The 24828-nt window shown below is 42.8% G+C and overlaps 1 protein-coding gene across 3 annotated transcripts in view; it reads left to right on the forward strand.

Moving 5' to 3' along the window:
* Nucleotides 1–24828, forward strand: part of TMOD1 (tropomodulin 1) — a 196022-nt gene that overhangs the window by 66798 nt on the left and 104396 nt on the right. For all 3 annotated transcript variants that reach the window (XM_029603559.1, XM_029603569.1, XM_029603550.1), the window contains 2 exons: nt 3838–4007; nt 20915–21071. In XM_029603559.1, coding sequence (XP_029459419.1) covers nt 3888–4007; nt 20915–21071 — 277 coding nt within the window. In that variant the 5' untranslated portion in view covers nt 3838–3887. The remainder of the gene's footprint in view (nt 1–3837; nt 4008–20914; nt 21072–24828) is intronic.

Consider the following 24828-nt stretch of genomic DNA (forward strand, 5'->3'; position numbering starts at 1 on the left):
TAAGGGGGGAAGGGGATAGCTAATGGTGGGTTTTTTTTTTTTTTTTTTTTTGTATCGAAATACCAGTGGATTGCATCCTGTTGTTTCTTTGTAACATGTTGGACACTGAAGAGTGCCTGTGTCCGGCATGTGGTATGTTTCTAGTTGATGTGTGCTTAATGCAATAAAAATTGTTAAACATAGTCTCCCTCTCTCTTGCAACAGTTCCCCACCAGTTTCACTCTTTCTGCCCCTCACCCTGTCCTCAGCCATCTTGCTCGATCTCAGAATTCTCTCATCTGCAGCAGTCTCCCTCTGTTTCTCAACCCTCCCTTGACCCCAGCTGTTTCCTCCTCTCTCACATCCCCTCGTCTCTAGCAGTTCTCCCTCTCTCAACCCTCTCCCCTCATCGTTATCAGTCTCTCTCTTATTTACTTATTTAGTCTTTATATTCTGCTTGAAATGTGTTAACCAAGCGGGTACACAAAATTAAAATGTGTACACTCAAATATAAAATATTAAACAAAAGAATAGTAATCATTGTCAATTCTCTTTTGAGTAGAGAATATTTTTCTATGAATTTGTTTATTTTGACCAACTTACTAGCCTACCCTTTTTGTTTAGTTCCCTCTCCATAAATTTTAAAAACTGTTTATTTTTTATAGGCCTATATAAGCTTAAAAGTGTTTTGAAACTAAAACTAAAGAATGAAATTTACTTGTAAAACCTGTGCTTGTTTGTTGCTTCACAAATACTTAAATGTGTGTTGAACTTGAAATAAGCACACACAGTTTTCATCTTCAACTGAAATGAGACTATTTCTGTCTTTATTCTTGATGTTTGTTAAATGAGAAAAAGCTTGTTTACACATGTAAGAAGCTGAACATTTCAAGAAAAAGTTCATTGCCTTCCTGTGAATGTCAGGATGGCACACACAGTTCAAAAAAAGATGTTTATTTTTTTTCAATCATGACCTCTCAAGGAACCCAAGGATTCCATGGAAGCCTGGTTGAGAGAGGCTGTTATAGACTAACCAATTTATTGAAGTGTGAGCTTTCAAGGACAGAGTTCACTTCATCAGATGCATGAAGTGCGATTCAGGAGGTGGGTAAAATATATAGGGATGGGGTGGGGGAGGATACAGAACAAAGAGAAAGCACTGAATTAAGTAGGTAGAGTGTGAAAACAGAGTATTAATAGCATTATAGTCTAGCCTACTGCCAACTGAGGTACAGTAAGTGTGAAAAGACAGAATGATCTGAGAACAGTTAAGTTCATAGATAGTTGTAATGTGCCTTGAAGCCATTGTCTCTGTTCAGACCTAGGGTGATGGTGTGGTTTTTTTGTTTGGTTTTTTTTAATGAGTTCCAATTCAGCAGGTACTAGCTCTTCAATATCTTCGGATTCAGAGAATCCCAGACAAGATTATTCCTCAGAATCAGTTGGTGCAAATACTACTTTCACTGCCTCTGAAGCAGGAACCAAAAGGAGCTTACTGCTGGTTTTTGGCATTGCACTTTTGCTACCCTTGTCCTGGATGATTCTCACACCTTTTCCCTCTGCTCCAAAACAAAAGGGAAAGGAACAGGTGGTGGTAGCACATGCTCTCCAAATTTCAGTTTCTTCTGTGTTGAGCTGCCTTCCTCTCCTGCCATTCTGGACCTAAAAGGTTCCTCTTCAATTTAGGTGCAGAACTGCCTTTTTTATTATTGTCCCTTCCAAAGCTTCCTGTCCTCTTCAACATGTCTCTTTCTGACATGATAGAATTTAATTGCACTGCTAGGGGTTTTGATATTACAAATGATTTTATTGATACTGTAACTGTACTCCCACTCACAGTACTACTTTATGTTGTAAAGGAGTATGAGTCCTTCAGCTTTGGTGGGATTGACACTGTCCAGCTAGTGAACCAGCTGGGTCCCCAACAATAGGAGGCAGAATCGCTCAGAATGGGACAGGAGCTAGACTTCACCTTTACTAGCCACTTCCCCCATAGATTGAGCCCTTGGGTTCTGAAGCAGGCAGGACTTAGGTGAGGGTCCCATGAAGAGCGGTCAAGTGAAAACAGTAACCAGGCCAAGGTCAGATAACATTAGTATCCAGGCAGAGATCAGGTAACATTGGTATCCAGGCAATGATCAGGTAGTATCTGTATCCAAGTAATGGTTAGGACAGGCAGAGATCAGGCAGCATTGCTATCCAAAGCAGAAATCAAAATCCAGCAGTCAGAGAACAGAAGGAAGGGAGTTAGAGATTAGACCAGGGGAGGACAGGGAGAGATAGAGCAGGACCAAGGCAAGGCAGGGCTAGAACAGGGCAGGTGGGAGCAGGGCTGGAGCAGAAGCAAAGCAGGGCTGAAGCAAGGCATGTTTTGTTTGTTTTATTTGTGCATTGTCTAGAGTACTGTTTTAGGTGATATATAAATTCAAATAAAGATAAAGGCAGGAACAGGATCAAGAAGCAACACACACTGCAGGCAGCAAGGCATGGCAGAGGGACCTGTAATGCTGAGGTGCCAGCTAGGACCATGGCTGGGATTTAAATACCCAGGCACATTGACATCATCAAGGGGTGCTGTTCCTGCTGTTCCCACCATGAGGCTACCTTAAGTCAGACAGCAGTATGTGTGTGCACCTAGGATACAGCATCTGGAGCTGTTGGCTTCAGAGGGAAGCAATGGCGGCATCCCTGCCGCAGACTCAGCTTTGTAACATCTTGGAGTGAGAGAGGCTGGTCACAAAGCCATCTCGTGACTGGCCAAGCATTACAACCTTATGGAGAACTGTCACATACACATACAGAGTGTGGGACAAATATCAAAATCAGGCATAGTGCACAGCTTTTCTTTCTAGCACAGTGAGTGTATAAGACCACTGCAGCACAGAGAAGAGCAGAAGCAGCCTTTTACCAGTGCCAAATCTCAAAGTTTATAAAACTCTGTGAGATATTCTAGTAGCACATTCTTTTCTGCCATCAGCTAAAGAGGAAATACAGAGCTTTTTGGACTCGCACAGACTTTACAGTGGGAGGTGTCAGTGTTACTTGATCCCGATGAAAACTATAGACTAGTTAGAAAGATGCTACATTGTAAATTTTTCCTCTGACTAACCTCATTGCCAATTTTATCCTTCCTCTGCTCTGATAAGTGGTGAGGTCAGATAGGCAAGAGATAGTTGTTGTAGTTACCAGTTTTGGGGTTTTTTTTTCTCAGAATTACACAGCCATAGATTTCAATGGGCCATAGAAATGAATGGGAAATATTAACAGATGGGACAAAAATGATTTGTTTCATTTCTGGGACTCTTCCATTCATTATGGGGTTCATGAATGAAATGAATATGGGCGCATTCATTATGTTTTACCCATTTTGTTTCAAATGAATGCACATTCCTGGTACTTTCTGCTGCATGCAAACCCATATGACCTCTTTGTCTCACATACTGATAAATACTAGAGGATCAAGGGCACATATGCATCCTCAGTACTTTAGCTCAGTGGTTCTCAACCTAGTCCTCGCCACATCCTAGCCAGTGAGTTTTTCAATATATCCATAATGAGTATGCATGAGAGAGATTTTCATACTATGACGGCAACACATGCAGATCTATTTCATGCATATTCATTTTGGATATTCTGAAAGTCTGGCTGGGTGTGTCCCAAGTACTTCATTAAGAGCTGCTAATTCAGACTCTGTTATGTACACTATAGTACTATGGTAAAATAACCCCACAAAAAGTTTTCCTAGGTAGATATTACACTCACAGCCATATTCAATGCACACCAAGCTTAGCCACAGTTTTACTATCAAACAGATCAAACTTATTTTTCAACAGATCTTGTTTTTCTATACATTCGCAGGTCATCATTCCATCTAGAACTGCGAAGGTAGGAAGACAAATATATCTAGAATGTCATACAGACAGGAACTAGAAAAATACCGAGATCTGGATGAGGATGAAATCCTGAACTCTCTAACAGAAGATGAGCTGAGAATGCTAGAAAATGAATTGGAAGAACTTGATCCTGATGTAAGTACTTGCTCTCTCCAGGATGGTGCTATGTTTAAAAAAAAAAAAAAAAATTTCCGTAATTGCTGTGGTGAATTAATATGGGGCACTTATTTTATTTCATTTCTACTCAGATGTCCAGTTTCTTCAGTTTTTATTTTTGTCTGGAATTTTTGCCTACCAAACAGGACCATGAGTTGTTTATAAAATGTATAAAATGTAATTGCAATAGCACTTGAAAACCTTGGTTGAGCTACTGCTGAGGTGGTTCATCCAACACTTTACTGTATTGGCCCGTAAGATAGCTGGCTATATTCAATAGTGCTCTGTACTATTAAATATACAGTTGTGCTCACAAGTTTACATACCCCTGGCAGAATTTATAAAAAAAAAGTGATCAGACAAAACACATCTGTTATTTTTAGTGTTTTAAATTAAAACTATTATGCACCATAGAATAGCACAATCATTAAATAAACCATAGCAATAAAGGAAATAATAAAATGTTCCTGTTCAAAAGTTACATATCCTTGAATGTTTGTGCTGATAATATATACTCAAGTGATGAGTCAGATGAACTGAATAAAATCACTGTGAACTTGGAAGATGTAGTAGGCCAGATTGACAAACTAAAGAGTAGCAAATCACCTGGACCAGATGGTATGCATCCTAGGGTTCTGAAGGAACTAAAAAATGAAATTTCTGATCTATTAGTTAAAATTTGTAACCTATCATTAAAATCATCCATTGTACCTGAAGACTGGAGGGTGGCCAATTTAACCCCAATATTTAAAAAAGGCTCCAGGGGCGATCCGGGTAACTATAAACCAGTGAGCCTGACTTCAGTGCCGGGAAAAATAGTGGAAACTATTCTCAAGATGAAAATCGTAGAGCATATAGAAAGACATGATTTAATGGGACACAGTCAACATGGATTTACCCAAGGCAAGTCTTGCCTCACAAATCTCCTTCATTTTTTTGAAGGGGTTAATAAACATGTGGATAAAAGTGAACCGGTAGATGTAGTGTATTTGGATTTTCAGAAGGCGTTTGACAAAGTACCATATGAGAGGCTTCTAAGAAAACTAAAAAGTCATGGGATAGGAGGCTATGTCCTTTCTTGGATTACAAACTGGTTAAAAGACAGGAAACAGAGAGTAGGATTAAATGGTCAATTTTCTCAGTGGAAAAGGGTAAACAGTGGAGTGCCTCAGGGATCTGTACTTGGACCGGTGCTTTTCAATATATATATATATATATATATATATATATATATATATATATATATATATATATATATATATAAATGATCTGGAAAGGAATACGACGAGTGAGGTTATCAAATTTGCGGATGATACAAAATTATTCAGAGTAGTTAAATCACAAGCAGACTGTGATACATTACAGGAGGACCTTGCAAGACTGGAAGATTGGGCATCCAAATGGCAGATGAAATTTAATGTGGACAAGTGCAAGGTGTTGCATATAGGGAAAAATAACCCTTACTGTAGTTACATGATGTTAGGCTCCATATTATGAGCTACCACCCAGGAAAAAGATCTAGGCAACATAGTGGATAATACTTTAAAATCGTCAGCTCAGTGTGCTGCAGCAGTCAAAAAAGCAAATAGAATGTTAGGAATTATTAGGAAGGGAATAGTTAATAGAATGGAAAATGTCATAATGCCTCTATATCGCTCCATGGTGAGACCGCACCTTGAATACTGTGTACAATTCTGGTCGCTGCATCTCAAAAAAGATATACTTGCGATGGAGAAGATACAGAGAAGGGCAACCAAAATGATAAAGGGGATGGAACAGCTTCCCTATGAGGAAAGGCTGAAGAGGTTAGGGCTGTTCAGCTTGGAGAAGAGACGGCTGAGGTGGAATATGATAGAGGTCTTTAAGATCATGAGAGGTCTTGAACGAGTAGATGTGATTCGGTTATTTACACTTTCGAATAATAGAAGGACTAGGGGGCATTCCATGAAGTTAGCAAGTAGCACATTTAAGACTAATCGGAGAAAATTATTTTTCACTCAACGCACAATAAAGCTCTGGAATTTGTTGCCAGAGGATGTGGTTAGTGCAGTTAGTGTAGCTGGGTTCAAAAAAGGTCTGGATAAGTTCTTGGAGGAGAAGTCCATTAATGGCTATTAATCAATTATACTTAGGTAATAGCCACTGCTATTAATTGCATCAGTAGCATGGGTTCTTCTTAGTGTTTGGGTAATTGCCAGGTTCTTGTGGCCTGGTTTTGGCCTCTGTTGGAAACAGGATGCTGGGCTTGATGGACCCTCGGTCTGAACCAGCATGGCAATTTCTTATGTTCTTAGTTGCCACACACAGGCTGAAATGGCAATACCTATGCAATGTTTGATTGTAATTAGTGTCTTTGTTATTTATGAAAATTAGATCTAGGGTATGTCCAGCATTTTGAGTTGGGGATTTTATTATTTATTGGAAGCCATTGGCTGTTCGGGTATCTAGTAAAAGTTGACATGAAGCTGAAAGGAGTGTTTTATCAACATGTAAGTTAAAATCTCCTAAAATAATGGCTGGGGCATTCATGTTGATATTGTGTTGGTTATGGCTTCAATAAGTGGAGATGGATCATGTTCTAGTTATTTTTTTTAAGTGTCCACACCTGTTGTATACTCTTTACCTTTGTAGCTGCACCTTTCAGTTTTTTTTCCTATTTTTCTCATTTTATCAAAGTTTCCCTTTTGAAATGTTAGGGCTAGAGCAATGGATTTACGTATTATTCCCTTTCCAGTCATTAATTCAAATTTGATCGTTATGATCATTATTGCCAAGCGGCTTCACCACCATTACCTCTCACCAAATCCTGCACGCCACTAAGAATTAGATCTAAAATACCTCCCTCTCTCATCAGTTCCTGAACCAATTGTTCTATAAAGCTGTCATTTATTCCATCCAAAAACTTTATCTCTCTAGTATGTCCTGATATTACATTTACCCAGTTAGTATTGGGGTAATTGAGCAGACTTTCTCAGCAGGGAGAGTCTGGATCCAGGAGAGTGGATGTTGTCAGACAAGGAGTTTCAGCTGATTTGGGATCACTGGGATATCCCGTTCCTGGACCTGTTGGTGACTTTGTGCACTGCATCAGTTTTGCGCTCCTTCAGCCGCAGAAGAGATCTGAGGTCATTGGGGATCGATACCCTAGTGCAGGAGTGGTCTGAAGACAATTTGCTGAATGCCTTTCCTCCATGGCCCATATTGGGCAGATTGATTCGAACACCACAGACGGATGGTGCCCTTGATTGCTCCAGATTGGCTCAGGAAACCATGGTATGCAGATCTGGTGAATTCGCTTCTTTGACTTCCGGCATACAGGAACCTGTTGCAGCAGGGGCCTGTCCTTCACGAAGATCCAGCTCGATTATGTCTTATGGTATGGCCCTTGAACAGGGCTCACTTGCTAAAATGTGGATACTCTGTGGCAGTGATCTCCACTTTGCTAAGAGCTAGAAAGTTCTCCACTTCCTTGGCCTATATGCAGATTTTGGCGAGTGTTTGATTTCTGGTGTGAGGATCGTGGTACTCTTCCTTGTTCGGTCAAGATACCGTTCATTTTGGAATTTTTGCAGGACGGCTTGAATAAAGGCTTGGCGCTTTATTCCTTAAGGGTTCGAGTAACTGCACTCACCTATTTCAGGGGTCTGGTCTATGGTGGATCCTTGTCAGCTCATTCTGATGTGGTCCATTTTCTGAAAGGAGAGGAACATCTTCGTCATCCTTTACGATTCTGGTGCCCCTATGGAGTCTCAATTTGGTTTAGGATTTTTTGGTAGGCCCTATATTTCGAACACTATGTACTCTGTCCTTGTGATTTCTGATCTTGACAACAGTGTTCCTTGTGGCAAATTGTTCTGTGTGTAGGGTTTCAGAGCTGCAGGAATTGTCCTGCCAGGAGCTGTTTCTCTTTTTACCGATAGTGGTCTCTGAGTTTCAAAGGAACCAGTCTGTCTCCCTGCTATCTCTGGTCAGGGAGAGAGATGTAGAAGAGTCTCGTCTGTTGCGGCCCTTGGTTGTCAAGCGGCATATTGTCAAGTATCCAGAGTTCATTGGGCCTTTGCGTAGGTCAGATCACCTGTTTGTCCTCCATGGCCATACTAGTCAAGAGAGCCAGTCTCGTGGGCTACAATAGCTCATTGGATTTAGGAGATAGTCACAACTGCATACGTGGATGCTGGGAAGCCGTTATCTAGTCAAGTTCGGGCCCATTCCACTTGAGCTCAGGCAGTGCCATGTCAGTAGTTAAATTGTTGTCTCCCATTGACATTTGCTGAGCTGCGACGTGGTCCTCATTACACACCTTTCCAGTAGGGATGTGAATCGTTTTTTGACGATTTAAAATATCGTCCGATATATTTTAAATCGTCAAAAATCGTTAGAGCCGCGATACAATAACAATTCCCCCGATTTATCGTCAAAAAATCGTAAATCGGGGGAAGGGGGAGGGCGGGAAAACCGGCACACTAAAACAACCCTAAAACCCACCCTGACCCTTTAAAATAAATCCCCCACCCTCCCGAACCCCCCCAAAATGCCTTAAATTACCTGGGGTCCAGAGGAAGGGTCCCGGTGTGATCTTTTACTCTCGGACCTCCGTGCGTTGTAGAAATGGCGCCGGCGCTACCTTTGACCTGTCATATGACAGGTCAAAGGTAGCGCCGGCGCCATTTTGTTATTTTGTCCCCTGACGTCAGGAGCGTAGGAGATCGCTCCCGGACCTGTCATATGACAGGTCAAAGGTAGCGCCGGCGCCATTTTGTTTTTTTGTCCCCCGACGTCAGGAGCATAGGAGATTGCTCCTGGACCCCCGCTGGACCCCCAGGGACTTTTGGCCAGCTTGGGGGGGCCTCCTGACCCCCACAAGACTTGCCAAAAGTCCAGCGGAGGTCCGGAACGATCTCCTACCGTGAATCGTTTTTCCGTACGGAAAATGGCGCCGGCCATACACCGTATGGCCGGGGCTACCTTTGGCCGGCGCTACCATTGACCTGTCATATGACAGGTCAAAGGTAGCGCCGGCGCCATTTCTACAACGCACGGAGGTCCGAGAGTAAAAGATCACACCGGGACCCTTCCTCTGGACCCCAGGTAATTTAAGGCATTTTGGGGGGTTCGGGAGGGTGGGGGATTTATTTTAAAGGGTCGGGGTGGGTTTTAGGGTTGTTTTAGTGTGCCGGTTTTCCCGCCCTCCCCCCCCACTGGACCCCAGGTAATTTAAGGCATTTTGGGGGGGTTCGGGAGGGTGGGGAATTTATTTTAAAGGGTCGGGGTGGGTTTTAGGGATGTTTTAGTGTGCCGGTTTTCGATTTACACGATTTACACGTGTAAATGGCGCCGTATGGCCGGCGCCATTTTCCGTACGGAAAAATGATTCGGCTGCAGGAGGTCGTTCCGGACCCCCGCTGGACTTTTGGCAAGTCTTGTGGGGGTCAGGAGGCCCCCCCAAGCTGGCCAAAAGTCCCTGGGGGTCCAGCGGGGGTCTGGGAGCAATCTCCTACGCTCCTGATGTCGGGGGACAAAAAAACAAAATGGTGCCGCGCTACCTTTGACCTGTCATATGACAGGTCAAAGGTAGCGCCGGCGCCATTTCTACAATGCACGGAGGTCCGAGAGTAAAAGATCACACCGGGACCCTTCCTCTGGACCCCAGGTAATTTAAGGCATTTTGGTGGGGTTCGGGAGGGTGGGGGATTTATTTTAAAGGGTCAGGGTGGGTTTTAGGGTTGTTTTAGTGTGCCAGTTTTCCCGCCCTCCCCCCCCCCCCCACTGGACCCCAGGTAATTTAAGGCATTTTGGGGGGGTTCGGGAGGGTGGGGGATTTATTTTAAAGGGTCGGGGTGGGTTTTAGGGATGTTTTAGTGTGCCGGTTTTCGATTTACACGATATTTAAAAAACCCAAACTGCGACAATCCGATTCCCTCCCCCTCCCAGCCGAAATCGATCGTTAAGATGATCGATCACACGATTCACATCTCTACTTTCCAGGTATTATCATCTGGATGTGCAAACCTGGGAGGATCAACTTTTGCGTGTTTGGTTTTGATTGGATCGCTGGCAGCCCCCCATCCTATTTGGGAATAGCTTGGGTATATCTCACTTGTTCTGGATTCATCTGACTGGACGCGAAGAAATGAGAAATTACTACTTACCTGAAAATTTCCTTTTCTATTAGGACAGGAAGATGAATCCAGCTTCCCTCTCTTGGCTACTGTATGATTGCATAATCTTCCTGTGTGCCTATATGTTACAGGGCTTACTGGTAAATGTTACTCCAGTCCCTAGACTAGTGTTATTATATTCGTCTCTGAGCTCAATGTTCCCTTTTGGCTGAGTATTGCAATAGTTATCTGTTTTTCAGCAAGTGTTTTGCTAGTCTGTCCAAAGATGCTTTTGAAGAGAATATTGGCAGGCTGATGTAACTGCAGGGGTGTATATACTGTGACGCCCATTTACTCTCTCTATCTGCTGGTAGGAATACATAACCCACTTGTCTGGATTCATCTGATTGTCCTAAAGAAAAAGAAATTATCAGATAAGTAGTAATTTCTTAGTACCCTTGCAAGAATCGTCATCACTTTTAGACCCTGCAACGCTCTTGTTTTATTTGGTTAATGCTCAATCCATCTCTAAGAAATCTGCAGTCATTCATGACTTACTGATTTTTGCTTCACCTGATTTTCTTTTTCACAGAGAAATGGTTAAAAGATTGATATTTCTACACTGAATTGTTGCTGTCCACCAAATTTTTCATATGCATATCAATCCCGAATGGGTCATGGGGGTCACCGGTTTGGCAATCTTCTTTAAGAACTATCTGAATTTCACCAAAGTTGATATCTCTACCCAGCCACCATTCGAGATTCTCTGGTTGAAGTCAAATGGATTGAATATCTGTCTCACTTATTGTCTCATAATTCTTCTCTGATAGAGGTTCATTGAATCTTAATTTTGATCTATCTAAGATGGTTATTTTAGGAGAATTCAGCCTTCATGTTGACACTCCTAATTTGTCTCACGCTGCTATTACTCTACTAGATACATTATCAACATATGGGTGGCAACAGATCATGTTTGACCCCCACCCACAGAGCTGGACATCCGCTCTATTTGATATTTGTAAATAATTCTGCATTTTCCAGTTGTAATGCAGATGTGTCTACTAGAGAAGTTTGATGGAACGACCATCTCCTAACTTTTCTCACTAACCTCTATTTTTCAAAATTCTCTGCCTCCGCTGTGTCAATCTATTTCCCTGAAATGAGGCTTTATAAACCGATGACCTATGTTCCGAATTCATTCCAATGCTGGAATCCGCAAATAGTGATGCACCTGATGAGTTGTTGACCCTATGGGACAACTCATTGAACACTGTCCTTGACAATTTAGCATCCAGGAAGGTCTTCATTAGGAAGAGGTCTAACATTCCCCAATGGTTTAATAGTTTGTTACAACAGAAGAAAAGAGATGTGAGAAGGTGTGAAAGATGATAGTGTCGATATCCCACCCGTTAAACTTATCCATTTACTGATTTTTCTCTTTCCAATTATCAATAATTCACAGTACTGAAAATGCTCCTTCTCTCTAGTTTTGACAGGGTTTTGATTGTGGAATTTCTTTTGCACTCATTTTCCTAGATATTTCATCTGCCTTTGACACCACCGATCATTGTATCCTTCTCTCCTCTTCTCTCCAGGATGCGCTCTCTCTGTATTGCTGGTTCTATGATTTCATGGTTTACTTCATATTTAACATGTCATTCTCAACAAGTAAAAATTGGATCGGAAATTTCAACTTGGGTCCCTCTGACCTCTGGTGTACCCCAAGGCTCAGCATTATCTGCAGCCTTTTTCAATATCTGACTCTTATGTCGGCTGATGGCCAGCCTTGGGGTACACTATAAATTGTATGCGGATGACATATAATTTTGTTTCCCCCTCAAGGATACTTGACATCTCACAGAACAATTCATCTCATCATGTCTTTCAACCGTTCATGATTGGCTTTTTCAAAACAAACTTGTCTTAAACATCCTGAAAACCAAAATTATGATCCTATCTCTGTTGCCTTTTTCTTATGTTCCTGAATAAAATTGTCTTCAAAAATCATAATATACCCATATCCAAAATGGTTCAATATCTCAGCATTCTCATTGATCCATCTCTCTTTGCATGTTCACATCAAGGCCCTTACACAAACTTTGTTTTTCAAGCCACGACTCTTACGCCATCTAAAACCACTTCTGGATCCTCCTGATTTTAGAACAGTTCTTCAATCACTTCTTTTCTCTGGTTTGGATTATTGCATTGAACTTTTCACCGGTTTGCCTGCTTATTCAATTCGCCTTTTACAGATTAAAATTCTGCTGCCAGGCTATTTTTTTTTTTTTATATTATTTTTATTGTGAAGTAAAAGCAAAAGATAACAACCAAACAAGGCCATGCGGATACAGGGCATTACAAAGCAGTACATAGTCCGTAATTTTTCTACATCCCCACAAAGGCAGAGGATAAATAAATGTGCAAATATAACAGTGACTAGATGCAACGTTAAGCTACCCGCAACAGTCGTAAAACTTCACATCAGCATTTTTGTATTTTAAACCTGGACTTTCTTCCAATTACTGCACAGCCTTACATCCTACGGAAAGGGACTATACCTTCTTTTCACACCCCCATGGGTCACTGTCGAGGATAGACTACATTCTCCTGGCTAGACATCTTTTCCCCAATGTTCATACAGCTTCCGTGGAAAGCCCTGTCATCTCTGATCACTCGCCCGTGACTGCGCTATTGAGGCTGGACAAGGGCGGAAGGGGGGACATACCTTGCTGCCAGGCTATTAATGAAAACACACATATGTGAACACATGACCCCAGTTTTGCAAATGTTACATTAGCTCTCAGTTTAATTTCAGAAACAGTATAAGCTCCAGTTACTATTCATACCCTCATTCATAATATTCCTTCACCGTGGATTGCAGCAACGCTAAAAAGTCATACGCTATCCAGAATTTCATGCTTCTCCAGTCAGTGCCTTCTAGATTCTCCCTCTCCTCAGACAGGCCATCTTGAAGAGACATGGGAACGTGCTTTCTCCATTGCCAGACCTTTTTTATGGAACTCTCTTCCAAAAGACATAAGAACTATAGCAGAATCAAAGTTTTTCTGGAAAGCTCTTAGAAACCATTTATTAAAAGTCATTTTCCATCTGAGCACTATAAAGTCATCTATATTAACAATGGTTAGGTCTATCCGTGCTATCAATGTCTGTGATTTTGTTTGTTTTTTGTCATTGTTGTTTCATTCTTATGTAATTTTATTATGTGTGTTTTCTTGTATCCCACCCTGAACATAGGAAGGGCAGGTAATAAATATTTTAAAATAAAATAAATATATACTGGTACTACTCCCACCACTCAAAGTAAGTCACATCCAGCGTTCAGCACATGCTCTCCCTATCTCACTCAGCAAGGGGATAGGAGAAAGTCTTCCAGGACTCCAAGGAGCAGACTCACGACCGGGAATATGAGGAGGTGCTGTGTGCAATGTGTGCGCTGGACAAATCAGGGCCCAGGAATCCGTGCAGGCCTAGATGCCTAGGGCATCACATTTTGAAGGCAACAAATATCCAAGTCAAAGAGGGCCCTGCTTCATTTGCTTTAGGGCATTGTGCCGGAACAGCTTCAAATGGGTGCCACCATGGCACTCTGCTTAAGGGTGTGTAAGGAAACTGGTTCTGGGCCTAGCCAGCTCAGAACTAATTAACTTACAAGTATGCAGGGCCGCAGAGAGCTGACCCTGACATATGACACATCTGACACAATTGCTTTCTGCTGGCAGAAAGACATGTACACACAAAGTTATAGGTTAATGAACCTCTGACCCAATCTGCTTTCAGCATGCTCAGAATAGCTATTTGCCATTTGTTCTGATTTGGAGTTTCAGGGGTGGAGGGGGGAGAGAGAGAGATTCCTCCTCAGCAACACAGCATAGTAATAGACTCAGCAAACTGACACAGATAAAAAAAAAAAAAAAAGCCAGATTAACTGAGAAATACACTGTGCCCCATGCCCTTTCACAGACTTGGCAGCTTTTCATAAGGGATATGTTACACTGTTTTATTTATTATTATTATTTTATGTTCCTTGCATTACCTTCATAACCAAGCACATATAAATATTAATATTAATTGTCCTGAGATCTGCTATTGTTCTGGCTTGTGTGTTTGAGCTAGTGTACAGTGTATGGTGTGACATGTACCAAAGCTTGTCAGAGAGGGTCCCTTTGTGTTCTTGTCTGTTTGCCACATCCACAAACAGCATGACACGGAACAAACTTCACATAGTCTGCAGGATTCCAGCGGATTTATTTGAGACAGACATTGTGATTCCAGCATTTTACTATGTCTAATCAGTGTGCCTATTTATAACTGCTGTCAGTGTTGTAGAAAAAAGGGATCAAGGGAGCCAGCTGCTCCTGGGATGTGGTGGCACAAACTTGAGCAGAGATAGAGGAGAGGGCAGAAAATTGGGAAAGAGAGGACCTTGATTGCTCTCAAGCCATAGCTTCTAGCCTAAAGAAAATCCAGTTAGGAAAGAAAGGGGGGCTGGATGCTGATTACTGCATCAGGTAAGCTGTGGGAGAATAAGTTTGGATATAAAACAAGCATGTGAGTCCCTCCAGCATAAGGTACTTGAGAAGCTCTTCTCCCTCTTATTGACCACAGCAGTGAAACCCATTCCAACAGAGGAAAGAGGGTGGAGACTTTACTCCTGATATTTTCTGATACCAAAGAAACAGGGGGCCTCCATCCCATCATAGACCTAAGGACTTTGAACAAATTTCTTAAAAAGGATAGGTTCAAAATGGTTTCAGAGTGTACCGTAATCGCTTTCTTGCAAAAAGAGGACTGGCTATGCTCTCCTGACCTGAGGGAAGTGTACACCCATATCGATATCTTCCCCAGTCACTGGAAGTATTTCCGATTTGTGGTGGGAAAGCGGCACTTCCAATACAGTGTACTACTGTTGGGGGCTAGCATCTGCCACACTTGTCTTCACAAAATGCCTTGCTGTGGTGGTGGCGCATTTGTGCTGGCTGGGAGTCTGTTTTCCCCTACCTGGATGATTGGCTGTGAAAAGCACGTCTTGGGTGCTGGAGTTTCTAGGGTTCGTCATCAACTACCCCAAGTCCCATCTCAGCCCATCACCTCAATTGAACTTTATCAAAGCCTTGCTAGATACAGCTCAGGTCAAAGCCTTCCTGCCCCAGCAATGGGCTATCAACCTGATGACTATCATGGCGAGGATTCAAGAGCCAGCAAGTATCATCCTGGGACATGAGGTTGCTGGGCCATGAGGTTGACACAGTGTATGTCACTCCCTTGGCACAGCTGCACATGAGGAGAACCCAATGGACCCTAAATTCCCAGTGGCGAAAGAGACTGCATCCAAATTTCTCAGGCCCTCGGGGACTCTTTGTCCTGGTGGCAGGATATTTCCAATCTGGAATTGGGGTTACCTTCCAAAATTCCCGGGTTCAAATTACGTTGAAAATGGATGTGTCCACCCTGGTCTGAGGAGCTCATGTAGATGGGCTCTGCATCCAGGGTTTGTAGTCTGCCAAGAAAAGTGATGTCAGATCAATTTCCTGGAGCATTGGGTGATCAGGTATGCTCTGTGGGCTTTCAGAGATCGGCTGTCCATCGAAATTGTTCTCATATAGACCAACAACCAAGTTGCAGTGTGGTATGCCAAGAAGCAGGGAGGCCTGGGATTGTACCTCCTGTGTTAGGAAGCGGTTCAGATCTGGTCATGGGCTCTGTCCCACAGGATGGTGCTCAGAGCCATATATCTGGCCAGCATGGAGAATGTATTAGTGGACAAGCTGAGTTGTGCCTTCAGGCTCCACGAGTGGTCTCTGGCTCAGGGTGTGGTGAATCAGATCTTTTGCCTCTGGGGTAGCCTGGACAGGGATCTATTCACAGCGCTTTGGAAAGGAAGGTTCCTCAGTTTCGCTCCCTGTACAGGAATCACGGCAGACCAGCCTCAGATGCCTTTGCCCTATATTGGCAAAGGCATTTTCTATACATGTATCCTCCAGCTCCACTGGTAACAAAGATTTCATTGAAGTTTCACAAGAACAGGACAACTATGATTCTCATAGTCCCTCATTGGCCAAGACAGGTCTGGTTTCTACTCTTATGGGAGATGTTGATCTGGAAACCGATCAGACTGGAAACTTCCCCAGATCTCATCACACAAGTCTGGGGCAGGTTGCATCATCCCAACCTTCAGGCCCTGTCGCTCACAGCCTGGATGTTGAGAGGTTGACTCTTCAACCTCTTAATCCCTCAGAGAATGTCTCATGTCCTGATGGCTTCCAGAAAGCATTCTACCAGAAATTCATATGGGTTGAAGTGGAGGAGGTTCTCCTTGTGGTATGAGCAAAAGGACTTAGATCCTTTCTCCTGCCCAACACTCAAACAGCTTATTTATCTTCTATACCTCTCAGAAGCTGATCTTAAAACCAACTCTATAAGGGTTCACCTGAGTGCGATTGGCACATATCATCATGATGGTGAGGGTAAACCCATATCTTACAACCTATAGTTGTATAATTTATGTGAGCCTGCTTCAGTTGAAACCTTACCTAAGGCCTTCTGCTGTGTCCTGGGACCTCAATGTAGTGCTGGCCCAACTGATGAAAGCTCATTTTGAGCTGCTGCACTCCTGTGACCTGAAGTACCTGATCTGGAAGGTCATATTTTTGGTGGCAATTACGTCAGCATGCAGGGTCAGTGAGTTCCAGGCCTTAGTGACTTATCCTTCCTATACTAAATTTTCCATGACAAGGTGGTTCCTGCCTAAGATGATATCTGACTTCCATCTTAACCAGTCCATCATCCTACCAACATTTTTTCCCAGACCACCTTCACATAAAGACACACAAGCCCTCCACAGTTTGGACTGCAAGAGCTTTGGCTTTCTATCTGGAGCGGACAGAAGCCCATAAACAGTCCACCCAGTTTTTTGTTTCTTTTGATTGGAACAGGCTGGGTATCTTGCCAAGCAAATGCTCTCCAATTGGTTGGCAGACTGCATCTCCTTCTGTTATACCCAGGCGAGCATGCATCTTAGGGGTCATCTCAAGGCTCACTCTGTTCGAGCCATGGTAGCATCTGTGGCCCACATGTAAGCAGTCCCCATGGAAGAGAACTGCAGAACTGCGATGTGGAATTACATCCACTCATTCATCTCATTATTGTCTGGATTGGGATGGCCGATGTGACAACAGGTTTGGCCAGTCTGTCCCTTTGGAACTTTTTTGAGGTTTAGAACCCAATTCATTCTCTCCTAGAGCCATTTTGTTCATGTTCAAGCTTGTCCCACTTTGTTACTAACACCATGTTGTTGCTTTTATGTCCATTGGCACCTGTTTTTTGGTCCCCTTTTTTGTTTGGGGGGGAGCCTCTGGAGTTAGGGATTCACAGGTGTTTTCCAAGGACTGTCATCCTGCTTGTCCTTGGAGAACACCTGATAAGGTAAGCAACTCTGCTTTCTCCAGGTCATTGATACCCTCCTGGTTCTTCAGCCTGAACTCCCCCAGTTCACTCAGACCTCCCACCCAGCCAATGGTACACAATAAACAAGTCTGTTATCTATTACGCAAGATAATTAGGTGTAAATGTATGCAAGTAAGTTGCCAAATGCACGGGTATAAATCTATTATAAAATAGCAACTTATGTGTGTAACTGTGGTCCCTGCCCCAGACCGTCCTTTTTTTTCACATGTATATGAACATTCAAAACCTAAAGCACGCTTGTACTTTTGATGTTTGTAAAATACTGATTATGCAAGTATAGGATACTTAGACACATATATACTAACTTTTATGCGCATAATTCTTTGAAAATTCATCCCTTGTGTTTTAGAATCCAAATAAACTTATTCAAATGATAGTTTAAAAAAAGGGAAGTGATATGTAGAATGAAGTCTATACATTATGTGGCATACTTGAGAAAATTCTGCCTCCTTTTTGTTTTTATGTTTTTTAACATTTAGCTTTTTGTTTGATATACTACCTTTTCAGCAAGCCAGTCCAAAGATCATATAAAACATTAATAGTCCGTCATAAACAATTGATATATAGTACAAATATATAAGTAAAAGCATTAGCATGCACATATTGAGGACAATATTCCACAAAATGTAGGACGGATAACTTTTCTGTTAAATTTAGCTGAATAAGTTACCCAGGATGTTGAGCAGGTTAAACTTCTTACTGAATATCCACAATTAGTTATTTGATTGTCTTTTTAATATCGCCAATTAGGGGTAGCTCTGCTTTTTCCATCTATCAATTACTGCAATTCTCTTTATGCTGGGCTTCCACAAAATTCTCTTTGTGCACTTCAAATAATTCAGAATTCTGCCACCTGCCTTCACTGGCACCCTTATTCAAAATCATATTTCACTTGTCTTACAAAACCTCCACTGGTTACCTGTTTTTGCCCGTATCAAATATAAAGTTGCTACTTCCATACACAACTTACTTTACAATCTCAGCTCCCCCAGATTAGCAGTCTTCCATGTATTTACACTCATGCATGGATTTTGAGTTCCTTAAGCCAATTTCTTCTTGATGTCCCCCTTCCCAGGGCTGCTCACCCCAATGTTTCATCCCTGGGAACGTCCCCTCTCAGCGATGGCTAAGCGTCCACGTGCTGTCCCACTTTTAGTTGCACAGAGGGTGGGTAGTTATTAGCCCATCTATGCAGGTAAAATGCCCTTTATCTATGGAAGTCGCGTTGAAAATTGCTCTCAAATTGGTGTACCCTAGGGGCAGGAAGAAGTTGAACTTGTCCCATTTTTTCTGATTCCTAGCCCTAAACTCTTACACCTGCATGACTTATCCACATGGACACACAGGTGGCTTGGATGCTTTTGTATTATGGGGGCACATCGAGGGGAATTGTTTTCACATAAGTCTCACTGTCAATCCTTGTTTGTCTTTTATTTAAACTCAGAAAAGATCAAACCCCAGGGCACATCTGTTATATTTTCTTTGTTTTTTGTGAACCAAATGAAAAACAGTGAAATTTCCCTCTCTTTATTTGCCAGAACATTGCAGAATTTGCAAAGGCCATAATTTTTTGCCTTGTGCTCTAGAAATTCTCCAAGTACATTTATGACAAAAGTTTCACGTTTACAGGTTGTCATGAGTTAATCTCCTTTTATAGGAAATATTTGATTGTTTGGAGAAAATACTGAATTGTACGATCAGATGTTCTAATAAGTTTGTTTATTTTGGATTATTTAGCATGTATTGCCCTGGCAAAGAGAGGGGATGAGTTTCCTACATTTCATAATTGGAAACTGCCCATTCAAGCAATTGTGCTCCAAGAGAGAAAATGAGAATCGATGCAATTCAAAATAGCAAAAAAAAAAAGAATATTTCTTATAAACAATATTAGAGGAAAAAGTAGAAAGTTTTTTAAGGAGTTTGGGACAAATGATTGTCCCAGTTAATCTTCAGGAATCTTGTAAGGAGAAAATCTGCTCTTGTATTGTATGAGGTATGGCTGTGTACTTGGGTTATGCATGAGGGAAAAATCTTTTGTAGATTATTTTGGTTGATCAGCAGTGATATACGTTTATTTTGGATTCCTTTCAGTTTTTGCAAATGCTTGAAAACATATATTTGCAAGATTGAACTTGAGGATAAGTGATGTAAACTGTATAAACTAAGACAATGTCAGGATCTCCTTGCTGGAGCTACATCACCTGAGGAGCGGTACAGGACTGCAAGGCTGGATGCTGAGCAGAACTAGATCCGGTCTTCCGCCTAGCCAGACCCCCTTCTCCACAGATTGAGCCCTTGGGTTCTGGGGGCCATTAGATCTCTGCAGCATCAATACTACAGAGCAAAGCTGGGTATAGGAACTGGATGATTCAAGGCTTTGTACAGGCTGAAGTAGGTTAAGGCCTTGTACTGGAGTTAGACACAGAGCAAGAACTGGGGCTGCAATGGACAGAGACAAGGCCAGGTGGTGAACACAGCCAAGGAACAATACAGGCAAGGCAGAGTACTGGGCGAGAATAGGGCAGGAGTGTGGACAAGATACTGGAACAAACAGGGAGCTGGACTGGATACTGGAACAGGCAGGACTGGGCAGGGTGCGACAAGACCAACAAGGCAGACTAGGGCAGGACTCAGACAAGGCAGACAAGAGTAATACAAACAGAAAATATAAGCCCGAAGGCATATAGGCCACTAGGCTTGAGCCCGAAGGCCCCTAGGTACAATGAGAGGCCTGGAGGCCACAAGGTGAGGTAAGACCTCGTGTAGGCCACAGAGCAAGATAGTAGAAATAGGAAGGCTCATAGGCCACAAGGCAAAGAGTAAGAAGACCCAAAGGCCACAAGGCATAAGGTAGGGAAACAGAGGCCAGGTCAAAGCGGCAAAAGTGACTCCATGAGAAGGCAAGTGGAAGTGGGAAGGCTGGGTTACAGAGGGCTGAAGCTTGAGTGTAGTGCAGGCATTGATGAGGTGCTTGGCAAGGCTGGTGATTAAACTCGCTTGAGGGCTCCTGGTAGAGCGGAAGCTGCAATACTGGCTGAGTCAGGTTGCCATTAAGGAGCTGGCTCTGGTGGCCGAAAGCAGAGCTTGCCAGAAGCCTCAGAGGCCCCCGATGGTGGGGAGGCACCATCACAGGAGAAAGTTGGATAGGATGAGGCTGCATAGCAGGTGAAATCCTAGCAGACAATCTCAATAAATAGTGTAAAAAAAAAAAAAAAAAGAAATATGTGCAGAAATCGGTCTGCACAGATGTGTACTGAGGAAATCTTGGAACTTATATCAGTGTCTTTGTATTTTGTTTCCTAGAATGCGTTATTACCTGCTGGATTAAGACAGAAGGATCAAACAAAAAAAACACCAACTGGCCCATTTAAACGGGATGACTTGCTGGATCACTTAGAAAAGCAGGCCAAAGAACTGAAAGACAGAGAAGACTTAGTACCATACACAGGGGAAAAGAGAGGTATCCTTACACACCTGTCTATGTGCATGCATCCACGACTGGCTGAACAACTGTGGTAAATTCAACTATGGCAATTGAAGCTGTTGTCCTTTAGAACTGACCTTTTAGTTTTTGGCTTAGATGAACAGCATAACTTAACTGTGCAAGCATCATATTCACAAAGAGGATGACTTTTTTAAACAACTGTGTGGCATGGCACATATGCACATATATGGCTATGAACAGATCTACGAAAGTATTTTGTAATCTGTGTGTATGATATACATGCATTTTATAAAATATTGTTGTCTCTATCCTGCAACATACAGGCATATGTAGGCTTCCCCTGGAAGTATAGTTATTCACTCACTAGTTATTACCAATGTAACGCTACAAGCAGCTGGGATCACAGAGAACAGCGATCCCGGCACAGAGGAGCCAGTTTTGGAGGTAACGGGAGGGGTGGAAGAGTTTCAGCCAGGGGTGGGGGAGGGACAATTAAAAATATTTCTAACAAAGAAGGGGAGAGGCCCATGCCGGCGGTGATTGTCAGATAAAACATTTCAAATTTTAAAGGTTTGGGCCAGTTTGTGGGAACCTCCAAGGGGGGAAGGGCATTGGGGAGATGGGTTTCAGGCCAGGAGGCCCATGACTTTTTTTTTTCTAAGAGGCATTAATTACTTGGATATCTGTGAAGATTTCCGAGTAAATACAAGTTATCCAGCAACGTGAGGTCAGATAACTTTAGGCCTAACTGGCTATATTCAATCACTGGCCAGTCAGGGTTGATGTTATCTGGTTATATGTAGCCAGATAGCTTTAAACAAGCCAGATTACTTGTCTATTAATCAGCTTACTGAATGTGGACCCCAGTATATACAAATTTATCTCATGCACATTCATTGTGGATATCCTGAAAATCTATCTGACTGTACGATTCTTAGAACAGGTTTGGAAAACTGTACAAGTATATGTATCTCTACTGAGAACCAACGAGGAAGAAGATAAAAGTCTGACTTGAATAACAATTGATAACTTGTGTGCGATCATGCTTCTCTGACTGTATGTTGGGATATATTCTTGCAATGTGGACAGGAATAATTGGGCAGACCAAATGGGGCAATTAGAGTTTATCTTCTGTCATCTACTAAATTACTGTCGGGCCGATACAGTAAAATTCACGGGAGAGCGGGAGAGCGCCCAGGATACTCTCCTGTGCGCGCGTGAATTTTACTGTATTGGCCCGACAGTAATTTAGTAGATGACAGAAGATAAACTCTAATTGCCCCATTTGGTCTGCCCAATTATTCCTGTCCACATTGCAAGAATATATCCCAACATACAGTCAGAGAAGCATGATCGCACACAAGTTATCAATTGTTATTCAAGTCAGACTTTTATCTTCTTCCTCGTTGGTTCTCAGTAGAGATACATATACTTGTACAGTTTTCCAAACCTGTTCTAAGAATCGTACAGTCAGATAGATTTTCAGGATATCCACAATGAATGTGCATGAGATAAATTTGTATATACTGGGGTCCACATTCAGTAAGCTGATTAATAGACAAGTAATCTGGCTTGTTTAAAGCTATCTGGCTACATATAACCAGATAACATCAACCCTGACTGGCCAGTGATTGAATATAGCCAGTTAGGCCTAAAGTTATCTGACCTCACGTTGCTGGATAACTTGTATTTACTCGGAAATCTTCACAGATATCCAAGTAATTAACGCCTCTTAGAAAAAAAAAAGTCATGGGCCTCCTGGCCTGAAACCCATCTCCCCAATGCCCTTCCCCCCTTGGAGGTCCCCACAAACTGGCCCAAACCTTTAAAATTTGAAATGTTTTATCTGACAATCACCGCCGGCATGGGCCTCTCCCCTTCTTTGTTAGAAATATTTTTAATTGTCCCTCCCCCACCCCTGGCTGAAACTCTTCCACCCCTCCCGTTACCTCCAAAATTGGCTCCTCTGTGCCGGGATCGCTGTTCTCTGTGATCCCAGCTGCTTGTAGCATTACATTGGTAATAACTAGTGAGTGAATAACTATACTTCCAGGGGAAGCCTACATATGCGAGTTTGACAGCCGACGCTCAATTTTGCCGGTGTCTGTTCTCGAGCCCGCTGACAGCCACGGGTTCGGAAACTGGACGCCGACAAAATTGAATGTCCAGTTTTCGAGCCGCGGGCCTACTTCAAAATTTTTTTTTCTTTTTTCTTTTTTTTTTTTTACTTTTTTTAACTTTCGGGACCTCCGACTTAATATCGCCATGGTATTAAGTCGAAGCGTGCACAGAAAAGCAGTTTTTACTGCTTTTCTGTGCACTTCCCCGGTGCCGAGAGAAATTGCCTACCTTTGGGTAGGCGCTAATTTCTTAAAGTAAAATGTGCAGCTTGGCTGCACATTTTACTTACTGAATCGCACGGGAATACCTAATAGGCCATCAACATGCATTTGCATGTTGCGGGAGCTATTAGGTTCAGGGGGGTTGGACACGTGTTTTCGACGAGCTATTCCCCTTACTGAATAAGGGGTAAACCTAGCGCATCAAAAACGCGCATCCAATCGCGGGTTAACAGTGCGCTCCACCGGAGCTCACTGTACTGTATCGACCTGTGTGTTCTTTAGCTAAAAATTCAAACCCTAGGAAGTAATAGAAAAAGAATATTTATTTTTCTTCCTAGCTCTTCAGCAAATAAGAGTGACCAATCAGAAAACTTCCGTTTTCTGCTACTTTCCAATTGTAACTTATGTGTAACTCAATTGGTACAAGAAAAGATGTGTTTGGCTGAGCGAATGCTAACTCGGAGTCGTGCGCACATTTTTATGCATACAGCTTTACTCCTGATTTAACAAGGAGTTTAGGCACACAAAACATGTGCACACAAATTATCACTTCTCCATGCAAACCACTTGTTAATCCATGGCTGGCATGACCCACTCACTGTGCACTTGCACAGGGCAGCAGCTCCAAGGGAGTTACATCACACAACTAAGCTTGTCCATGGAGTCTAAGCATCGCAGAACCCGCAGGAGTAGTGCCTAACGCAACATCAGCTTCCTCTGCTACGAGGGGCCAGCCTCACAGTCGGCCTGATACAGTAAAGCGCGGCCGTGGTTACTCAGTTTTTAACCCGTTTTGGACGTGTAAGGCGTACCCGCGATTCAGTATCGGCTTTTACGAGTCCTTACCACTTGCCGAAAAGGACGCGTATCCCTTTCTGCCCGCCGCATGTATATGACATGTTAATGATCGGACTAGCTATTCCCTCCGATACAGTAACGTGTGCCCAAATTATCGCCCTGTTAACCAGCTTATTTACCGCGTCATTAACCTGAATATTTACCGTCTACCCTATCCCTGGCGTTAGTGTGGTGTTCAGTCAGCTTCGTACCGGACAGCGCCATGGACAACATGTATATACTGGCTCTGGCGATATTTTTCATTCGGTTGAGAAGCAGAACGAGAAATGCTCGATTGAGAAATGCTCGAAATGCTCGGCAGATTGGAGAGGCGAACAGGGGAGCCCAGCAGCAAGGGGAACCCATCCGACCAGAGAAACCAGCAGCAAGACCGGAGAACCCAGCAGCAAGATTGGAGGAGGTATGTGTTCTGTTTTGGTTCAACTGTACCATCCATCTCTGGGCGTCTCTGAGGCTCCAGACATGGATGCCTCTACGGACACCAGAGAGATAGGCGTTCGCTAGGCATCCTGAGGCTCCGGGATCCAGCGGAGACATGGATGCAGATACGGACGCCTATAAGGAGCCTTCCT

Source organism: Rhinatrema bivittatum, chromosome 1 (genome assembly GCF_901001135.1).
Source record: "Rhinatrema bivittatum chromosome 1, aRhiBiv1.1, whole genome shotgun sequence".
NCBI lineage: Eukaryota > Metazoa > Chordata > Amphibia > Gymnophiona > Rhinatrematidae > Rhinatrema > Rhinatrema bivittatum.